This window comes from Musca vetustissima, unplaced genomic scaffold, assembly GCF_032173495.1.
Source record: "Musca vetustissima isolate MV318-11 ecotype Yass unplaced genomic scaffold, APGP_CSIRO_Mvet_v1 utg10278, whole genome shotgun sequence".
Taxonomy (NCBI): Eukaryota; Metazoa; Arthropoda; class Insecta; order Diptera; family Muscidae; genus Musca; species Musca vetustissima.
The window spans coordinates 135,236-157,904 of NW_026874184.1; the positions used below are offsets into that span (position 1 = coordinate 135,236).

Here is a 22,669-nt window from a genome sequence, read left to right on the forward strand (position 1 = left end):
TTACATAATCGGACCCGTTCGACGGCGGTCTATTCCATTATTCAGCACTGCCAAACGTAATGCATTTCAATTATTTATTTTGTAATTGCGTTTTTATCTAAATCATAAAACTATATCTAAATCAATTAATGTATAATAAACTTTGAATATATATATATATATATATATGATATATATATATATATATATATATATATATATATATATATATATATATTTTTTTTAGGTCGATATTCTTCTTTACAAATAGACCACATCTATTTTTTTATTTTAATGAATCATTTATTTCCATTTTGTTGAGGACTTACAAAGCGTATGTTCTTCATATTAAAAGTAGTAGGTGTAGTTACATATTATAATAATAATGAAAATAATAGATGAAAAAAGCAAACAAATGAAAAGAAATTGAATATTTAAATCTCGAAATGAAATTGATTTGTGTTATATATGTGTGTGTGTGCATGTTGCTCTTACATGGCAACGAGTACTGATGAACATTTATTTTTTCAGATGATATTGCTTTTGGCAATATCGTCACTATTTTCATTCGAAATCATTATTTATGCATTTTTATTTACAATGCAATAATTGGAATTACTGAGCTGATAATCTGTATGCATATATGCATGCATGCAGTATGTAAGTATGTTCATAAAGAAATGTGAAGATATTACTTGATGTGGATGTGTATGTGTATGTACATGACATGGATATTGGCACATGCAATGGATGGATGTGATATCTGATACATACGCAAGCGAATTATTTTTCTAGATAATGGGTTTCAATTACAAATATGTTGCAAACCCTCCCAAAGAAGCTTCGAATAAGCAAAATAAATGAAATTCTATTTTTTCACTTTCGCCTTTCTCTTTCTTCTCTCATTTCATGTGACTTCGTTCGGTGTCTGACGTTTGTGAATCCTGCCATGGATAAATGAATGGTTGTGTGTCAATGTGGCCGCTTCTCACTAATTACATCATTTGTCACATCAAATGCATTGACGCTTCTGCTGCTCCTGCTGCTTTCCGTGCGCTCCAACTTCGTGACGATGATGCCATTATGGCAAAACAAACATCCGGTGTTTGCCTTGCACATATCTGGCTGCATGGCTGGCTGACTGGATGTCTGTCTCTCTGTAAATGCGGGTGTATGATTATAATGCATACTCTGGAATAATCTGAAAATTACGTTCTTCTCCATCTCAACGCCTTCGGAACCATGCTACCATGCAATGCCAAAACAAATGGCCTTTATCCTTATCTCCGCCACATTAACATGATCGCTGACATCACTGCTCATGGATGCCCGATGCTCGGCTCCAAACAACTGAACATACTTATGATGGTGCTGGGCTGGTATTCCGTTCCATTCCATCATTATGCCTTGGCTTATGCTGCGGTGATTACAACAACTGGCAACATTGTCTGAACAACGAAATTCATCAACATACACACTCACTCGTGCACACAACCATATCTGTGTTTTAATGGGGAATAAATACAATGCGGCATATGGATGTTTCATGAACTCATCGCTCATTTATAATCACCGACTTTGACCTGATTTGTATGATGTCGCTTGTCTGTTTGTTGCTGTTGGCAAATTCCTTTCTTCTCTGCATACTGATGGTAATGATGTCAAATATTGGCTATGCTATGGCATTATTTCTTGCCACCTACCTTGGGCCACACATCCTCAATCTTAACTGACACACCTGTAAACAACCCAATGGGAAAATGCTGTTTGTGTGTGTGCGTGTGTGTTCATGTATAATCCTGCATATGCATTGTTCGACGCATACGATTAAACGACGTCCTCGTCGTCTTCCGAATCGGGCAACCTGACATGTTTGCTTCATTTGAAATTCACGGTCGTCGCTAACGTCGTAAACACATGGAACCGGATGTGATGTGACGTATGACAACATAAAACAGCCCTGCTGTCAGCCACACTGCGCACATATCAAAAGGCCGCCTGTGACACAGATCAAGTTGTAATTGCATGTCCACGTGGCACCAGCATATCGATTGAGTTTGCACAATATAATAAATTTATAGCCAAAGGTAAGTCCGAAACCACCAACGAAACATATGTACATAATTGTGTGTACGAGTACATATGTATATATTTACGCGTAAATATGTTTACTGACGCCTATCCAGAGCATATACAATATTTACTACTTTTAATGCAAATAATCCAATTTCCTTTCGGTAATCGAAATTCACATTTACCGCAAAACCAACCACAGTCCACTGTAGATAATTCAGGGAAATCAAATTTTCAATAAAAAAGTTTAGTGTCGAAAAAATATACATACACACACATAATATAAATAACCTCAATCAATTATACAAATATGTATGTATGAACAAAGGAAATAAGAAAATATTATTAGTGGCATATGAAATGTTAATGTCCGGCAAAGCAGACGTAAAAAAATTGATTTAATTGGCTTTAAATAAAAACGATTATTTGAAAAATAATAATTTGAAAAATATCACTCCTAGGATGTTTGGCATTGACAATTATATATCGGTCTACGTTTCAGGATAACGCTGATTTTTGTCACGTTTTTCAAACATTATTTCGAATTGCTTGGTTTTTGAAGGCTAACTAATTATAAATTCAGATAAAGGTTTTGTATATAAACTGTTGAATTTACCTGAAATATTTACCATGAATAGATTTTATTATTCCTAACCCTATAATAAAATATATACCAATTTACTCGAAAATTTAATTGGTAAATTTTGACACTGCTTTAGGAACTCGTTATTTTGCAACAATTTGTACAAAATATTACTAAATGTTGTCTTTTTACGCAAAAATGTAGTAAAGAGTGTGAATTGAGTGAGCAATTTTGAATTTTGTATTGGTGAGTAAAGTAAAGCTTTATATAAGCAAAACAAAAAATTATTTCCCTTTTGTAATTTTATTGTTTGAAGAACAATAATCTCTCTTACTCTCACAAAATAATTTATTGGGTAATTATTATATTCTGAATGGAATATATGTTCTTTATATATAACGTAGGCTGTACATGGTAGGAAGAATTGTTCATGATGAGAACGAAATTACAGATAATTCCCTTAAACAAATAAAAGCCGGTATCGTTATATGGGGACTATTGTAAAAAGTTAATCAATATTGAATATATATAGTTTATGGGGTCTGCGGTAAATATTTCGAGGTTTTGCAAACGAAACGACAAATTTAATATACACTTCACCTTATGGTGGAATGTATAATGAAATATGTATCATTCAGTCAATATATTTGTGGTTCATTTGCATTCTAATAATTTTTTTATTTTATCTGTGTATTCAAATAGATGGCATCAGTATTGAGGAATTGTGTCCTGCAAACAGCGAGGGAACCAGTGAGAATCGTTCCAAAGCTAAACACCTACTACGTGGCTCAACGTTCGGATCCCCAACACAAAAGGTGCCCGCAAATCGCTATGTTAATGGCGCACATTTATCCGAATTCACTAGCACAAGTGGCTCCGCAGGCAGCATAGGTGCTCCCACGACCGCGGATGACACTTCAGCATCCACAACAACAAGTAGTGACAACGATGACAATATACCCGACAATTGTATGTGGCCGAATGCTTTACAGGTATGTAGCCACTCATCATTCAAAACAAAAACGACATTGTACAGTGTATACGGTGACATTCACTACACTCGCCTGTACACATGGCATTACACATTTACATATGTCGCAGTGTTCTATCAATAACCAATTAGTAAACGTTCAGAAGAACTCTGCCGCTGTCATTCGAAATTATCGCAACACAATTTAAATCCTTTTCACTTTTGCTTAAAATGTAAATCAAGTTGCTCTCGAGCACAATGTTCGACATCTGTGTGGCAACTAGGGATGACAAAAACGAACCATTTTACAAATCCCCAGATTTTGAGAGTTAACATAACGAACAAAAAATAAAAAAACACACACACAACCACGCATAGACATAGACGACCGTAGCAACCGCAACTAAAGCATAGAATGATGGACCATTTCACTTTTATGGACAAATTGGGATAAATAACAAAGACAAAAGAACTTAAAGGTCGGCAATTTATGATAATTTATTATTTATTCAAATCAAACGAATTCGAAATGATACACCAAATGTTTGTAGCCTTTGGGATTTTGGTCCATTTTATTATAAACCCTAAATTATTTACATATAAATTGAAGGTAAACTCTTTTAAAAAATGGAACAAAATTCCGTCTTTTCTCTGGTAAGTGATTTTGTATAAAATTTTGCAAAGCGGAAAATGTAAAATAATCATTCGTTTGCTATGACAACTAAAGATTTTAATAAGAATGAAACATTGATCCATGAAATGGAAAAGTTTTTTTATTTTTCACAATGTTTTTCTAATAAATTTTAATTTAAGCCAGCATTATATTTTACGAAGTAGAGTGAAAATAATTCGACTTCATGTAACTTTCAGTGCATTAAAAGTAAAAAAAATGGAGACATGATTATTTCCTATGTAAAATTTTGTGGTGTACGGATAATAATGTTAACTTTAAAATCGGACAAAAAATTATCAATATTGATTTCTACATCGATGACAAAGTATACAGTTGTATACCTTGGAAGAAAAATGCCAAATGTCCGAACCTTGACACAGTTGAATTTAATTCGTAGATGCACTTTCGCTACAATATTCGAAATAAATACGGTTTATCAAGCAACGACATTGGTAAGACACATTGTCCAATACGCCCGACGAGCCGCTTAACCAACGACGAAACTCGTCGCATAATAGTGGAAATGCAGTATCTCTCGGGCTGTCCTTTTTATTGCAACATCGATCACGTAGAACATCTCGAAAGAGAAATAAATAAAAATAATTCTTTTCATACCTTGTACTTTTCAACAGATATTAAACCATGAAGAGCGTTAAGTATTTGGCGTTTGGTATAAATAAAATCCAATCTACTATCAGTTGACATTTACTCAAATTTTAATTTTTGTATTTCTAAATAACCAAACATTTTTAAGACAAAGAATTTTTTGTCTATCTGAATATTAAGCATAAATAAATATTAAACTTTCATATTGCAATTTGCGAAACATCTTCAAATATTGATTTGTTTTTAACTTTCTATTTTCGTTTCAAATCGACATCCCTATTGTCACTTTACCCATTTCTTTCCGATTATGTTAAACGTCACTTTCTTATCTTCGAACATTTTCTCACGTATTCTATTCAATTTACCGCTTTCATCTGGATAATTCAATTTATCGAATGTGTGGAAATTTGTATTTTTTACAATCTACTTTCTTTTCTTTTACATGGCACTCCATTTCCGAGTGTTATAGAATGAAAATATTGTTTTAACGCCATGATAACATGTTGTACTCTCAATTACAAAGGAAACTAGAACCAAATATAAAGTTTTACTGACAAAAATGTATGTACCAAGATCGTAAAGTAAGCGAATCACTAGAAAATAGAATGTACTCGTAATGATACTACTTTGTTTCTTGGTACTTCCTTTGTTTCTAATAGGTTTAATGTCACACTCGGAACAAATTGTATTTTTATACCCTTCACCACACTGTGTTTGTAACAGGCGAAATGAATCGAGATAGACCCATGGTTCCTTTTGAGAATATGCCTAGAATCACTTTCTGAGTCGATTTATGCATGTCCGTCCGTCTGTTGATGTTAAATTGTAAACAAAGTCCAGGTCGCATTTATAATACGATTTGGCTGAAATTTGGTACAGCTCATTTATGTGGACCAAGGACAAACCCTATTGAAATTGGGAAAAATCGGTTCAGATTTAGATATAGGCCCCATATATATTTTTGTCTGATTTACGGACTTTAGACTCTGCAAATTATTCGATTAGCACGAATTTTTGCATAGCGTACTGAATTAAGTCTATAATTATATATGCCAAGTTTGAAAATCGGTTCAGATTTAGATATAGCTCCCATATATAGTTTCGCCCGATTTTAGGTAAATGGTGCACTAAAGTCCCTAAAAATTTTTTGATTTGCACGAATTTTTGCATAGCGTACTGAATTAAGTCTAGAATGATGATCCCATATATAGTTTCGTCCGATTTTATGTAAATGGTGCACCAAAGTCCCAGAAAATCTTTCGATTTGGACGAATTTTGGTATAGCGTACGGAATTAAGTCTGGCAAAGCGTATGGAATTAAGTCTAGAATGATGTGTGATAAGTTTCGTGAAACTCGGTGCATATTTAGATATAGCTGCCATATATAGTTTCGCCCGATTTTAGGTAAATGGTGCACCAAAGATCCATAGCTAGGCCGATTGACACAACGTACTGAAGTTAATATAAATTAATCTCTGATAAGTTTCCTTGAAATCGGTTTAGATATATATATATATATATATATATAGCATAGCTTCTATATATAATTTCGACTTATTCATGTTAATTGTACACCAAATGATCAATGGGTGTCTGATTGAGATGAAACTATAAACAGTGCAGCATACCGAATAGCGGGTGTCAAGTTTGCTTTAAATCGGTTTACAAAATTTAGCATATGTTGCAGAATCACATGTGTAGGGATTGATGTTAGTCGGTTCAGATATACATAAAGATCACATATTGAATATACCCAAAGTGGTGAAGGGTATCATATAGTCGGCTCTGTCCGACTTTACTGCTTTCCTTACTGGTCATTAATTTCAGAATGGTATGTGTATGTTTTTTTAATTGTTATTAGCATCTCTTGTATATACCTAAAGTGGTGAAGGGTATCAATAGTCGACCCCGACTTTTGAACTTTCCTTACTGTTTCTTTTGGTTTTTTTTTTTTTTTGTTTTTTGAAATATTCTACTCATTCTATTTCTAATTAAATAAATCTACAGCCCGCATGAGGACCATGGGCCAACCATCATAGAATTGTTCTTGAATATTGCGACGACGTTATTAGTCTCTACATCTTAAAGTAAATCTATTTATATACAGTGAGTGTAATAAGTATTTTGCCTCGATACAAATTTGACAAAATCCCAATATATACGGCTAAAGCCAGCATTCTAAAGATGTAAAATGAATTATGTATGATGGAATATGTTTCTGGGCATATTTAGATCTTATTCTGCTGAAATCACTGCGAAAAAGTAAACCAGTAAGAAAAGCAGTATAGTCGGACGGGGCCGACTATATGATACCCTTCACCATTATGGGTATATTAAAAAGATGCATCCTAACAGAAGGGCCATTAACATGAAATTGGATGAACTAAAATATGTGGCTTTTATCTAAATGTGAATCGATCAATCCATAAACATGTCATTCGCCTGTTACAGTGGGACACGATTATGTAAATCGATTTAAAGCAAATATCAATCGGGCACCCGTTGTATATTTGAAGCCCAATTAACACGAAGTCGGTCGGAAATATATGGGCTACATCTGTAGGGTATCATATAATCGGCCATGTCCGACTCTATACTGGTTTCACTATAAAAAATTGATTTTTACAAAAAGCAAAACAAAATATTTTTTTTGTATGTTTATTTCACAATTGAAACAAAGCAGATTTTGATCGATAAACATTTAAAATTGGGTTGGCAATTCTGGTAAAAATACACTTTAAATATTTTTAAAAAATTTGTAATTTTTTTGTTTGACAATGAAGCGTTGTATCGCGAAGTTGTTTTTATGAAGCACTTTTATTAAAAGCTAATTCACATTTCAATGCATTTCTAACTAAAAGAATAATAACACAGCAATATTAATATGTTTACATATTTTGTTTATAAAACAAACTAAATATTTTTTACAATATTCGATATTCAGCGTAGAAATGTCTTTCTACTCATTGTCATGAGTTTTTTCATAAATTATCGTAATATATCGACCCATATTCGCCAAAAAACGTAACCCTCAAATTTTGAATTTTTATAAATTCAGATTTAATAAAGCTATTATTTTGAAATATAGAACTATAGTTTAAAACAAAACTAGTTTACAACAAAGTTATAGTTCCAAATTTCAATATAATAGCTTTGGTTGATTTTAATAAAATTTTGTATTTAGATCCTGTAGGATAAGTTGAAAGCTATTTTTATAGCCAAAAGTTTTATCATGTTAAGATGTGTCAGACATATTTATTTATTTAAAACTTTAAGATGACATCATCAGTTGTTCTAATGATACCAGATCAAATGATCCGGCCACGTCATCCCTGTTGTTATTTTCCATTCAAAATTGTTATACCCTCCACCATAAGGTGGAGTGTATATTAAATTTTTCATTCCGTTTGCAACTTACGTCTGTCTGTTAAAATCACGATAGAATCGCAATATTTAATATATAGCTTCGAAATTTGCACGAATATTGATATTACTCGTAGGATGTTTGGTATTGCAAATGGAAAATAACGGTCCACGTTTTAGTGTAGCCTCAAGTAACGTTACCTCCCAATATTCAGTATTTTGGACACACTTTTCCACCGAGTTGTCTCGTTGTTGTCTCATAACACATATCCGTACCAAAAATTATTAATATTGACCCAAGTTTCAGGGTAGCCCCCATATGGTAAATTGCTGCCTGGAGAAAACAATATACCAAACTGAAGACCTTCAAATAGACTTTTGAATGGAGCCTATGAAGAAATATGAGTAATTAGGGTGTTCCATTATAAGGGACTATATTCAAATAGTTATTCGTTTTAAATTTATTTATTAATTTCTGATAGATGTATAGAATAATAAACAAATATTATCAGAGATCCGTAGAAAGTGGTGAAGAATATGTAATAAATAATATAAAACGGTCGTAGAAAATTATTCTGTTACAAAAATTGGAAAAATATGTAGCTAAATACACCTTTAAATTGATGTTCTAATTATAAAATTCTGCATTCCCATTCCGACATGTAATGCTCGTACAAAATTACAGTTTGATTTGTAAATTTTGTATATTTGTAATTAATCTTAAAATATTCTTATATTATGCCGTCTGTGACATCTGCGAATATTCCTAAACCATATATATTCCTTATATTACGGTCCCTGTCCTATTTTAAAGATCCTACTCGCAACTAATGTAGCTGTAATTTTTTGAAGAATTTACGCCCAATAAAATAATAATTACATTATATTTAACTTTTGCTTATAATTTTACCAATGAATAATAGCTCTGCAATATTTCTATATTAATAATTTTCTAAATATATATTTGTTCCAATTACTGTTTCCCCATAGTAAAAACTTATATGTAGTGCAATAATCCATGTATGTATGTCGGGTATTTGTTAACATTTGTTGGTATATTTTAAGTGTTCGCAATTTTATTCAATATCTAATACACCTAATGTAATTCACAAAACAATTTACTACAAACACACAATTTTTATATCACGTTGTGTATGTAGCCGGGCATCAATGTTATTTTATGTTCCGATTTATTAAATTGGAATACCTAACCGTGTACACATCAGCATAAAAATATGATTTAATTCAGTTTACAAAATTGGCATGTTTTCAATTTCCATGTTATGTGGTTTTAGTTTTTCACTCGGTGATGTTTTACATAAACATATTTCAGGTCATAGATTCAATGATGATGATGATATTGGTCCAGGTTTGTAACTGCGAAAATTGTGTGAATGTCCGTACACCCACTACATCCATACATATGCATACGGATGAAGATTTCAAAATTCATCAAACTTCAACAATCTGAACAATGTCAATAGTGTTGGGGTGTGTATATTGTTTTAACGGCAAATTGTATGACGACATGGTTCTATTTTCAGAGATAGAAATTTCAATATTTTGCTATATGAAAACATACATATAGAACCTAACAAATATAATCACAATATTCAGAGATGCGATCTAGCCTTTGAGATAGCTTGGATGTGAAAATTGAATTTTGTTGTTTATACAATTCGAACATACACCAATTCAAGAATGTTCTTTTAAAATTTCAAGTGAAAATCGCAACAACTCTTGAAGATATAGCCGATTAATTGTGTATCGGCTGTATCAAGCGACGGCAATGATCCAATCCGTTAGAAATTTTAACACGTTATTCCGTACATCCATACATACAGGTGTCTTATGAACTAGGATAAATGTAATAAATCATGGCAATTTTTTAAAAATTAAATGCCGTTGGAATTTTTGCAATCGGACGTTCCCGTGTTGGGAAATTTATACTGTTAACAAAATGACGATCGCAATTATTATCCAATTGTCATGAGACAATTGGATAATAATCACCTCCCATAGGGCATTTACATCTATGCAAAATTGTGTTATTGAAGGATACATTCTCTGCTGTTATATACATTGTTATGATCTATACATACAGTTCAATGTGATTGTAAAATAATTGATAGTATTCGTATTATATTATACGATCAACTATATTCGAAACTATTTTTTTTAATAAGAACCAGTAAGGAAAGTAGTAAGGTCGGACGGGGCCGACTATATGATACCCTTCACCACTATGGCAATAAAATATGTGATATTTATCTAAATGTGAAACGACCTAGATCTATCCATTAACATGCCATTCGTTTGTTACAATGGGACAAAAGTATGTAAATCGACTTCAAACATATATCACTAGGTCATTCGGTGGGCTATGTCTGTACTTCTAGAAAACGCAACTACGTTATTCTATGCTTAATTTTGTATGTTGTGCAAAATTTTATGTCAATCTGACACACATGAGCAGTTTGATGCAAATCGAAAGATATATGTGGACTTTGGTGCACCATTTGCATCAAATCGGACGAAAATATATATGGGAGCTATATCTAAATCTTGACAGATTTTCAGGAAACGTAACACACACCATTCTAGACCTAATTCATTACGCTGTGCCAAATTTCGTGCAAATAGAAAGATATATAGGGACATTGGTGCACCATTTACATGAAATCGGAAGAAACTATATATGGGAGCTATATCTAAATCTGGACCGATTTTCAGGAAACGTAACACACACCATTCTAGACCTAATTCATTACGCTGTGCCAAATTTCGTGCAAATCGAAAGATATATTGGGACTTTGGTGCACCATTTACATGAAATCGGAAGAAACTATATATGGGAGCTATATCTAAATCTGGACCGATTTTCAGGAAACTTAACACACATCATTCTAGACCTAATTCATTACGCTGTGCCAAATTTCGTGCAAATCGAGAGATATATATGGACTTTGTGCATCATTTACATTAAATCGGACGAAAATATATATGGGAGCTATATCTAAATCTGAACCGATTTTTCCCAATTTCAATAGGGTTCGTCCTTGGGCCAAATAAGTGACTTATGCCAAATTTCATCCAAATCGGATTATAAATGCGACCTGTACTTTGTTCACAAAAATACATAGACGGACAGACGGACATGCGTAAATCGAATCAGAAAGTGATTCTATGCATATTCTCAAAAGGATCTATGGGTCTATCTTCTTTCCTTTTGCCTGTTACAAACATATGCACAAATACATAATACCCTGTACCACAGTTTGGTGAAGGGTATAAAAATGCGAACATTAATCCGTACAGACGTATATTCACTTCACCCATGAGTTGCATTGTCAACGATTTATAATTGAAATAAAATAAACACCATCTCCATAGGATGCATGTTTTTATTTTTTAACACTTTTAAAAATTCTGTTCAAAAGTATATGTAATTAAAACAAATTAAGATTTTATAAATATTTCCCTTTGGCTTTTCGCTCTATTAATTAGGTCACTTTTGAGTTCCACTTCCCTCCTGCACTGAATGTAAATCTTTGACAAGTGTCGGATATTTAAAATGTGTTTCGACTGTCAGTTAATAAAATTTAACTTTAAAATGTATTTAAATTGAATTATATCTACATACAGAAGCCTATAAAAACATATGACATTCCATGCGAATGTGTGTATGCAAGCGTTTGTGCTCTGAATAACTTTGCCAACAATAAATACACTTGCATATGGTTAAATATGAATATGGTGGGTGGGCGAGTGAAACAATAAAAAAAACACACGGGTAAAACAAACAATTGAACCACACATGTGAATATTGTCTCGATTTGCAAATAAAAAAACACCCATCCACACAAATTACATTCGTTCACGTACATACATGTACTCGTACATACATATGTGAAAGTTGTTGAAGTTGTAGTATTCATTTGCGTTTAAACAAACATTACTACCACCATGAATATGTAATGTGTACGAGCATGTGTTTACATTCGAAACAGGACAAAGGCAAAGCTACTGTCGACAGTAGTCACAAGGACATACACACATACGTTACTACTCCACAGCCAAACTGACGATTGTCATCCGAATTGTACGACTGACATCCCAGCACAGCCAGCATACGATGAGAAACAAGCGACCATGGCTCTTAACATTAATTGTTGTTCTTTTAATTTTTATCGTTTCATAACACACTCTTCGACACAATCAAAGTATTCGTTGTTGCAGACCGTTGTCGAAGCGTGCCAGAAGAAGAAGCACTGCAAATTCAATGCTCGGCCACAGTTCTATGGACTGGGCGCCAGTGGCGTCGGCGAAAGTAGTGGATCCTCCAGCACATATCACAGCACGACTGTCAGCACGAACATCATCAGCATGGATCCCTGTCCGAAGCGAAGGAAAATTGTGGAAATCGCATACAAGTGCCGTCCATGTAAGTACCCAAGCCCAGACACCAACTAGGCTAGTTTGAAGAATTTATTGTGTTTCATTCGTTCGTTTTGCTTCTTATACAACAAATGCATACACCAATACACACACACTCTCGCTGTTACTCACACACACAAACGTTCTACTAGACTCATGTAACTATAACAATATTATAACCATTTTAAAGTGCCACTGCAACAGCAAGACTCATAAAAAGTTTTACTAAACAAAATATCAACTTAATTTTATACTCAACTAGTGTTGCCACTAAACACACACACACACATACACTCATGCACATCGACACGGCAATTTGAAAACTTCACAATAGCTGCAGTATGAGGCAGTTGTAGCAGCAACAGCAACAACAACAATAATTGTAACAAACATAATATAGTGCTTTATAAAATATTCTTTTATGAAACTACTCCAAAGAACACAAACGACAGCAACATTAACAATTTATTATGGAACATGTTCATTTGTTCCCTTAGCACCTAAATATGTAATCTATTGAGTGCAGTAAAACACTGTAGCATTACGACTCTTTGGGCCGATATATTTTTAGTTTATAGATAGACATGAAGGAGGATGTTTTTTTTGTGAAAAGAGATATAGATATTTTGATGCAGACAGGAATGGTCCAAATGTCGCATAGATCCGTAGGTTGGAAAGAGAAGCGGGGACCATCAGATGTCGAATTGTGTTAATCCACCATCCATTAACCGTCATCTTTCAAGGTCTGGCATAAAGTTGTTTACAATTAAGCTAGTACAGTGGAAATATAGTTCATACGTATGTTGAAGTTTTCATTAATATTGCTGTTAATTTTTGGCTGCTGTTTTTTTTTTAATTACCAAGCGAAACGTTTCAAAATGTCCATGTATACAATTTTGGCATATGGGACCAAAGTTGTAATGTTTGGACGCTAAATAATAATGTGAAAAGTTTGTATTACCGCAAATATGCAGGATAATTGGTCTTCGAACCACCATTTATAAAACCACCGCTAATGAATTGATAAACTTTGAGAAGAAGGTTAATTTAAAGACTTTATTTAATTTCGGTCGGATATACGTAGCATATTTCGGCCACGACATATATACATATACATATATATCATTTATATATGGAATCAATTTGTTTACCAAAATATATGGAAAGACATTGTGACCCCTAACAATGTCTTTCCATATATTTTGGTAAACAAATTGATTCCATATATAAATGATATATATGTATATGTATATATGTCGTGGCCGAAAGATGCTACGTATATCCGACCGAAATTAAATAAAGTCTTTAATCTAACGATCAATTCCCGGGTACATTTGTACCCTTTTTTGTTCGATTAAAAAATGCTGTAAAATTTTAAGCAATAGAGATATTTGGATCAAATTTTGAGGAATCATTCTTGAGGTATATTTACCTGAGTAGATCAATAACTGTGGTACATTTGTACCCATTCAAAGTTAGTGATGTAATTCATTAAAATCTTGCACTATATTGTGTTTTTTTTTAAGTTATTCTATACGGATCTGATCTAGATGTAGAAACCTAAAATTATATATACAATAAAATAATATATTAAAAGCTATGCTTAAATGATAATATATCTAAAACAATCATAGTAATTTCATTACAGCATTCAAATGGGCTAAGTTGTTTTAATTATTTTCATAGGAATCTCATTTAGACGTTCCCCAACCTCTCTGCACCCCTCGAGCATTTGCAAAGGTACCCACCCGAATTTCTTGTATTCCTAACTGGATACATTAGTTTGGGGAAAAAGAAATCCATTATTTTTAATATGAATATTTAACATGCTTCGGAATGTCAGATTTGGGCCAAATATGCACCGTTTGGTTGCAATTTTATTTGAAAAAAAAAACTCTAGTAGTCGATTTTCACAATCCACCCTAGATACCAATGTTTTATCATTAAAGAAATTTTGCAATGCAAGAAAAATATGATATTAAACTTCCCAACCAAGCTCCCCAAGTTTCTGGCGAGTCACTGTAGATGTGTATGGCCTAGCGTTGTCCTGGTGGGACACGGCACCTCTCCTGTTGGCCAATTATGGCCGTTTCTGGTCAATTGTAAGTGGTTTAACACAGTTTTATGGTCGATTTTTAGCTCCTGGGCGATGTTACGATTGACCGATTAAATTGCTTGATCGATGCTTTACGAGTACAGCCATCTGCCGAAAAATAATGGATTTGTTTATCCCAAACTAATAAAATATATATTGCAAATAGGAAACCCCACCCATAGATTTTGCACAACACTTTCCCTTTAAATAGTTATATTTGTTTTTTTTTTTTCAAAATAGTCTAAGTAAAATTCCATGTAAATTTAAATAATATAAAAAAAGGAATAAAAAAGAATCAACCCCAAGGATACGTTTCTTTCAGCGTCAGCAATGTAATTAAAATAAAACTGTTGGATTATAATGGGCAATTCCCATATCTCAACAAGAGTTCACCAGATTAGCTAGTATCTGTATGTATGTACATATGTATAAGCGTGGGCTAATAGTTAAAAGTAACAATGAAAAGTGATTATCGCAATTTATGCATCTAAACGAGCGCCAGAGGATTTAATTTAAAAGTTTAACACACACACAAACAGACATCCATAAACTCGTTACTAGTATTTCCTACAAAAAAAAATGAGTAATGGGGGTCAGTTTGTTCATATAGGAATTTGCTTTGATGGCCGAATGCCAAAATATTGCTAACATAAAGAAACGTTATAATTTATACATATATTCAAATTGATGCACATATACATACACATGTATATATATTAGGGTTTTAGACCAAGAAAGTAGCACACTAGCAAAATTATAGGTATATTGTCCAGATAAAAAATAACAATGTTTTTGGTTGTTTCGATTTAAAAGTATTCGGTTTCCGTTTTTAACTGAGTTATAAGTATTTTCGGGTTTTTGTCTTTAAGATAAAAAATAAAGCACAAAATCTAAGAAGTAGAAACAAATCAAGGTACTGGTTTAGTTTGTTTCCAATTACGGTAAATTGGCTCTTTTGGCTCAATGGCGTCACCGCACAATGGAAAAAAATAAAAAACTATGAAACATTTATACTAGTGTGAGACAATATCGTTCATGTATTCACTCCATAAAAGGAACTATGACATTCATTCAGTTCCATAGTTTCTTTTAATTCGATCGTTCATTGGTAAATGTCAGTTCATTCGGTCTTCATCTTGGTCATTAAAGTGCGCAAGGTATCAGGTTTGTATATTGAAAATACCAGCACCATGAAAATCAATTTCGGTGATCGGATCCGATATAGTTAGAAGAAATAATTTTGGGGAAAACCTAAACTCGATCCCTTTTAAAAAATAGTTAAAAATGCTTAAACCTTTCGAAAGCTTTAATGTAATTCAGATAGATTATCATTTAAACCAGAATTTCAATATATTTTCCTTAAATGTATTTATAATTTTGAGTTCCAGCATCTGGCTCAGATCCGTATAGACTAATTTAGAAAAAAACCCGCATGGTATTTTAATTTTTGAATGAATTACAGTACAAATATTGATCTACGTAAATAATAATTTTAAAAATGTATTAAAATTATATATATGGGAAATATTTATAATTCCTGTTCCGAGAATATGTCCTATTCTCTTAGAACTCAACAACGTCGTATACGAATCCAAAATAAAATGGAAAATACAAGGTAACAATAACAGGAAGGAAAAGTCACACAACGGTAACACGGCGGCGATATTCATAACGCTTTGACAGGCAACATCATTCCCCATGTGATGTTAAATTTGTGCACTAATCTTGAAATTGATGTTAACGCGCATCGCCCTTTCAAATGAGTTTATAAGTGGGCTTGGTTCGGGACATATTTTCTGAAGCTTAATAGCTTCTGAAATGCTTCCATATAGATAAAAAAACTGTGAGTAAAAGAATAATACACTTTATTAAGTAATTTTACTATACATAAAATACCATATACAAGTATACACGAGTATGCTGAGGTTTTAGCATTTGAGAATATACAGTCTTGTCTGAGTATAGTAAACAGTCGATATGTGAACACCTCGATGTAGTGAAACACGCAGCGTAAAACTTATTATATCATATGCTTGGATAATTGGCCATATGATTTTTTATAAATTTTTTCTCAATCGAATTTTATTTTTTTATTTCTAGATGAATTTCGAAGTAAAGTGGCATGTCATAATGATGTAGCTCAGCTGGAGTGTAACCCGTATTCACGAATAGCTGTTTACAGTGCAAGTTTTGGACGAACAGAGTACGAGAGCATTCAATGCCCACAGCCTCAGGGAGTTCGAGAGGAAAGTAAGTTAATATTATATATATATATATATATATTTATGTAAAAAACTTTAGTTTTTAATTAATTGCCAATACTTTAGTATTTAAACACAAATGAAAGTATACACGTGTCATAATGTATTTCTCGGTATTTAGTTATTGAATGTAGTTAAAATCTCGGAGAGGACAGTGATCAGATGATATTTAGGAGATGAAATAGACCAATGTTTTTTTTTTTCTAGTCGCTCTAGAAGCCACTATTAAAGTTGGCACAGGAAATGCGATATGACCAACTAATTGAAATGGATATCGGTCAATTTGCGTTTTTTGACGTAAATATTCACTTTGAGAAAATATGATCCGGAAAATTTACCAGTGCATGAGAGGCAACTGTTAATCCCTAGTCAAGAGGTTGCAAATATCGCAAAATATTGCCCAGGTCTGGATTATAGATCCGCAGAAAGTAAGAGTTAAGTGGTAGTTGTATTGGCCACCATATGGCCCCATATGGTGACGATCACGCTGCACCGCCCAATGGTTTTAATTTAGGTTTCTCAATCGATACAAATGATCACTGGAGATCTTGGGAATGTATCTCACGATGGAGGTTATGTAAATATAGGTCCAGCAAAATCAATTGCATCTTCATACCCTCCACCATGAGTGGAGTATATATAAAAGATATCATCGTTTGTTTGGCGGAATTTCATTAGTACAGGAAGAAATGAGTGCCAGAGATTGTTTAAGGGAATATGCAAAATTGAACCCGTTCTTATCCAGCATTGTATATTTCTGACTATTCTTTAAAAAGTCCCAAATATGGTAATTTAACGTGGGACATATATGTAATAAGGTTTTTATAAATGAATTTAATAGAAACATATACACCTATCAAATATAAACAGATTTCAATTCATTCTTTCATATCTTTATATAACCATTTAGTTACTACACACATGTACATATAGCTCAATGAAAAAAAAATATTACTAGTAGTGAGATAAATGTAAAGAAAAAAGTATTATAAAGCAGTGAATACAATAAATTATAAAAAATACACACACAAACTAATTTCCTTTTTTGCAAATAGATGGTTGCTACACTTGTTTAGCACCAAAAGATGAGGACGGTTAGAACGCTAGAATACATCAACCATAACCATAGAACAATTTAATTAATTCACAATTCTTTTCTATTCTTGTCCTTCTTTTTCATTCTCTTTTCAACACTATGCATGGATATTGCTCGCACGTTGGCATATATTGAACATATCGAACTATTCAGCATGTTTGGCGTCGTATGCCACCGAAACCGTTATGCAAATATGCCATGGACGTCGTAGATGCAATCTGGCCGCAGATGCCAATACATTTGGTTCGCCATGTCAACCCAATTCACGGATGTATCTGAAAGTTGTTTACACTTGTGGTAAGTAAATCGTGACTTGTGCCACCGAGCACCAGTTGTGACCGCTTTGCTCTACACATTATAAAGTCGTCCTTGGTATGGTCTGCCAGCTTACTGCTTAACCAACATGTACGCCAACACAAATAAAACTAAAAAGGAGTTCAACAGTATACATGTGTTTTTCCAGCTTGCAACAATACACGCTTTAATCCATTTGAAATGAAATGAAGCACACACACACACAAACTTATACGCACATGTGTGTGTGCATATTTTGTGCGTGCTCTATGAAGCAACGTTCAATACACTTGAACGCTATACCATCGAGAGTTCTATCGAATATGCTGCTGTGCAAATCGCATGGGCCCAAAAACCAAACAAAGCAATTACGCATAACCTTGAAAGGTCATACCGTCTGATGTGATGTGAACGGATAATACGATTTACGTCTGTTAGTCGAATCGTAGACAACTGTGAGGCGGCCTCAACAGCAAATGAATTAAAATTTGAATTTTAAATAAAGGTGGAGCCATTAAGAATTATACGAATTCATTTGGGGGGAAGGAGAGAATGATTGTATCGGCAGCGTATATTTTACTAATAAGAAAGCCAATTGGCAAAAAGAAATTGAAAATGGTACACCCTCCGCCAAACGATGGCGGAAACATCTCGAAATAATTGGGAAAGATCACATATATTGACACCCGTTGATATTCAAAATTTTAAAGGTCCTGGCGATATTTTTGCACCCCAAATGGAGTTCGTAAAACACACCTTTATTTTTAGAATTCGCAATAGGCTTACCAGTATATTTCAAATCGTGGAACTGTCAAATTTTCAAATGCAAATTAATGCCAATTTTTATACCCTACACAACTATGTTGTCAGGGTATTTTAGCTTTGTGCAGCCCCAAAAGATTGTAACGCCGCGAAATATTGGTCCTAGACCCACCTTCAAGTATACCGATCGTCATATCTCGACTAGCTGAGTCGATCTCGACATGTGTGTCCGTCCGTATGTCCGTCTGTCCATTATAATTTGTAAACACGATTCAGGCCACAGTTATGGACCAATCTTCGCGAAATTTTGCATGTAGGATGGTTTCGGTTAATATTTAGGGGATAAAATGGACCAAATATAAAATTTTTGTCGGTTTTTCTGCTCGCTTCAGAGGCCGCAATTATTGCCCGAACATCGTGAAATATTACATGGAGAAGGGGATCGGGCCAAAGAAAAGGCATGCCTGTTTTGAAAAAGATCGGTCAATATTTAGCACGGCAAATGGACCCTGATTTTGTATGAAAAATGACGAAATTTGTATTTTATTGCGTATATATTTACCCCTGAAGGACATAGACCCGAGAAGTTGATAGTATATCCAAGAGAAGTGATTGACCTTTAATTTGATACCAATTATATTGTCGTATGTACTCGGATGTGGGAGTTACCCGTAAATATACCCCATTTAGTAACCCATTACCACACTGGAGGGCGGAAATATAGCGCTGATCGCTTTGAACTGTTCCATGAGGTTCCAGGTACGGTCAAGGACAACGCGTATAATTTTCGTGATGACCACATACAAAATTTGGGATAAATGGAACCGAAAACATAATCTTTTGTTTTTTTTCGAGTCGGCCACAAGCCGAACATCGGGACATCACGATGAAGAGAATCTGGACAAGTAATTAGAAGAGATGTACAGAATATTGATTGACTGATCTGGACTAATCGGTTAAGAGGGTGCAAATATCACGAAATATTGCCTAGGCTCGAAATAAACATCCGCAGAAATTTAGAGTTCCGTGGTAGTTGTGTGTACGCAAAATGTACATATGATTTATGAAGAATTCAAATATGCAACTACCACATATCTTAACATGACATTTATCTTAAATTATATTCAATTTTGTAAGTTTTTACGTTTTAGTGACATCTAGAGTATTTAACATGCATCTATAGCGCCTAATGTTGATGTTCACAGCGCACTCTATGCGTAAAATAGTGCATACGGCCATGCAGTCCAGTTGAATATTAAGGATACATAGGAATATTGCGGACAATTTCTTAATATGTAACTATGTGGACAATTTTCGAAAATCTAAGGATACAGTTGTTAAGGAATTACACCAAATTATCGCCTGATCCAGACGAGAATACCAAAGGCACTTCAATTGAAAAATGTATTGCAAATCCTTGTAATATTGAAAATTGTCAAAAATTTTGACAGTTTAACAAAAATGTTAGTTGTCGCTTCTACAGGGCGATCCTCAAATGCTTGACTAAAAACTTTGCTACGCAAAAATGTGCCTCATCGAAATATTGATTTTAGACCCCTTGTAACATAATATTTTAACTATGCCTGTATAATCTTGTAAAATGGGACATATCGGTCCACTCTTTCTACTGCTTCCACAACAAAGGGTCGACATTTCGGAAGCTCGGCAAATAATTCTAAGTTTATCCTCAAAAATAATATCACATACAAACGCTCTAATATAAAACACACTGCATTCACATTACACATGTTTTCGAAGTTTACATATGTAACATCACATCAAAGCAATGAGCTGTATTAGATTGACACAAACTAAACATTTATTTTATTACATTCTAGAAGAAATATAGTTTGAATAAATACAAAACTGAACACAAGAATACTTGTTTACTTACATTTTAAAAGACAACGTTCATTATCATTATAAGTTTCACAGAATTTCACATACAAAATTAATGTATATAGTCGCAGCTACTGCTACGCAGTGGGTTCTCCATCAATTACATTTCTTCGTCGACTTTACAAAATCGCATCAAGACGCAAAACTTTCAAGTGCTTCTGAAGTGACGCTTAATTGCCAACACATTTGAATGAAGTCTTTTAAAAATGAGTTTCGAAGCGAGTCATTGTTCGCGGAATGAATCGTAAATCTTTCTTCCAATGTATATCTTAGAATGCAACCAAGCAAGCAAACAAACATAGCTTTTGAACTCAGAACGTTAAGTAGACCTATCGACCGACCGACCGAGCGACCACCCGCCCCTCTCCATCATCATTGCGACCAAGTGACAAATTACATTGGGAAATTTTCAACTGTATTTCTTGTATTTCATTTCAGTGCCGAAACAAGTGCTCATGGATCGCTACGAAACAGAAATTGAAGCTGATGAACCAGAAGACTTCGAGGGCGATGTTAATGATTTGTACGATGATGAATTGTTTTACAAGGAGTCGGAGGCAATTCCGAAGCTGTACAGTAACACCACTGTTCCGGCGGCACGCAACAATGCCAGCATTACTCTGAATGGAACCTACAATGCAGTGACAAGTGTTAATAGAGCCAATAATGCCACACTGGGTATGTTTGAGGGTGATATGGGCGGCGTTAATCCCGTAATGACACACAGCGCCGACATGACTCTGGAAGGTAATTAAACTCGACTACCACTGTCCCAAAATAATGAACGGGATGGGTGGTGGTGTAGAAGTACAAATACAAAACAGAACAACAGCAGTGCAGTGTGGCAAGCTGCCACCAGCCATGACTGAACTTAACAAATGGTATTGCAATTAAGTAAAGGATTTATTGCTGTGTCTTTTCTTGCTTAGCAATTGCTCGGTATAAAATCTGAACTTTTGGGTTCCCAAAAGAAGTATTGAGCAAAAAATCCCCCATAACAAAAAGAAGCCAAAAAACAAACAAACAGAAAAGTTTGTGGTCATATTTCTTCCCATACTTTGTCTTAAGCGAGCGTGTGTATGTGTATTAGCTCCACTCATTTTATGTGTTTTTTTGTGTTTTGCTCTCCACTTTTTTCTATAACTGTTTACTGGGCCCATATGCAGACGACCAGGAACGATTGTTTGTTTATCTGCTGACTGCCGGTTCGTTGGGTGTCATACTCTGCATAGTTGCGATTGCGGTTAGGCTAGTGGTTCTCAAACGTCATGATAGTGCAACTGACACTCATTCAACTTCGTCGGGCAAGGGAGGTCCGGTCACTGGTGCCTGCTCCGGGGGCATTGCGGGCGTCGAAGGAGTCGCTGAGACTACAATACCGAACGGTTTCAACGACACAATTTCCGAAGTAGATGCTGACATCGATTTGCAAACGCCAATTCCGGTGCCAAGTGTGTCAAAGAACGAGGTAAGCAAGTGTCCAGCCAACCACTAGTGGTCATATTCTCTCGTATATACGGGCGGTTTTATTATTTGTGTTCCTTTATGTTGTTTGGATGAGTTTTTATTCTTTTTTGT

The 22,669-nt window shown here is 34.1% G+C and overlaps 1 protein-coding gene across 1 annotated transcript; it reads left to right on the forward strand.

The window, feature by feature from the left end:
* Nucleotides 1-1,848: 1,848 nt before the first annotated feature.
* LOC133331488 (uncharacterized) lies at nt 1,849-22,559 on the forward strand (the record flags this gene model as incomplete). The annotated part of the gene is made up of 8 exons (XM_061539880.1): nt 1,849-1,873; nt 1,938-2,066; nt 3,338-3,627; nt 12,472-12,691; nt 16,880-17,029; nt 18,290-18,433; nt 21,530-21,838; nt 22,258-22,559. Coding segments are annotated over exons 1-8 (1,569 nt in total), but the record flags the coding sequence as incomplete, so codon positions are not given.
* Between the last annotated feature and the right edge of the window lie 110 nt (nt 22,560-22,669).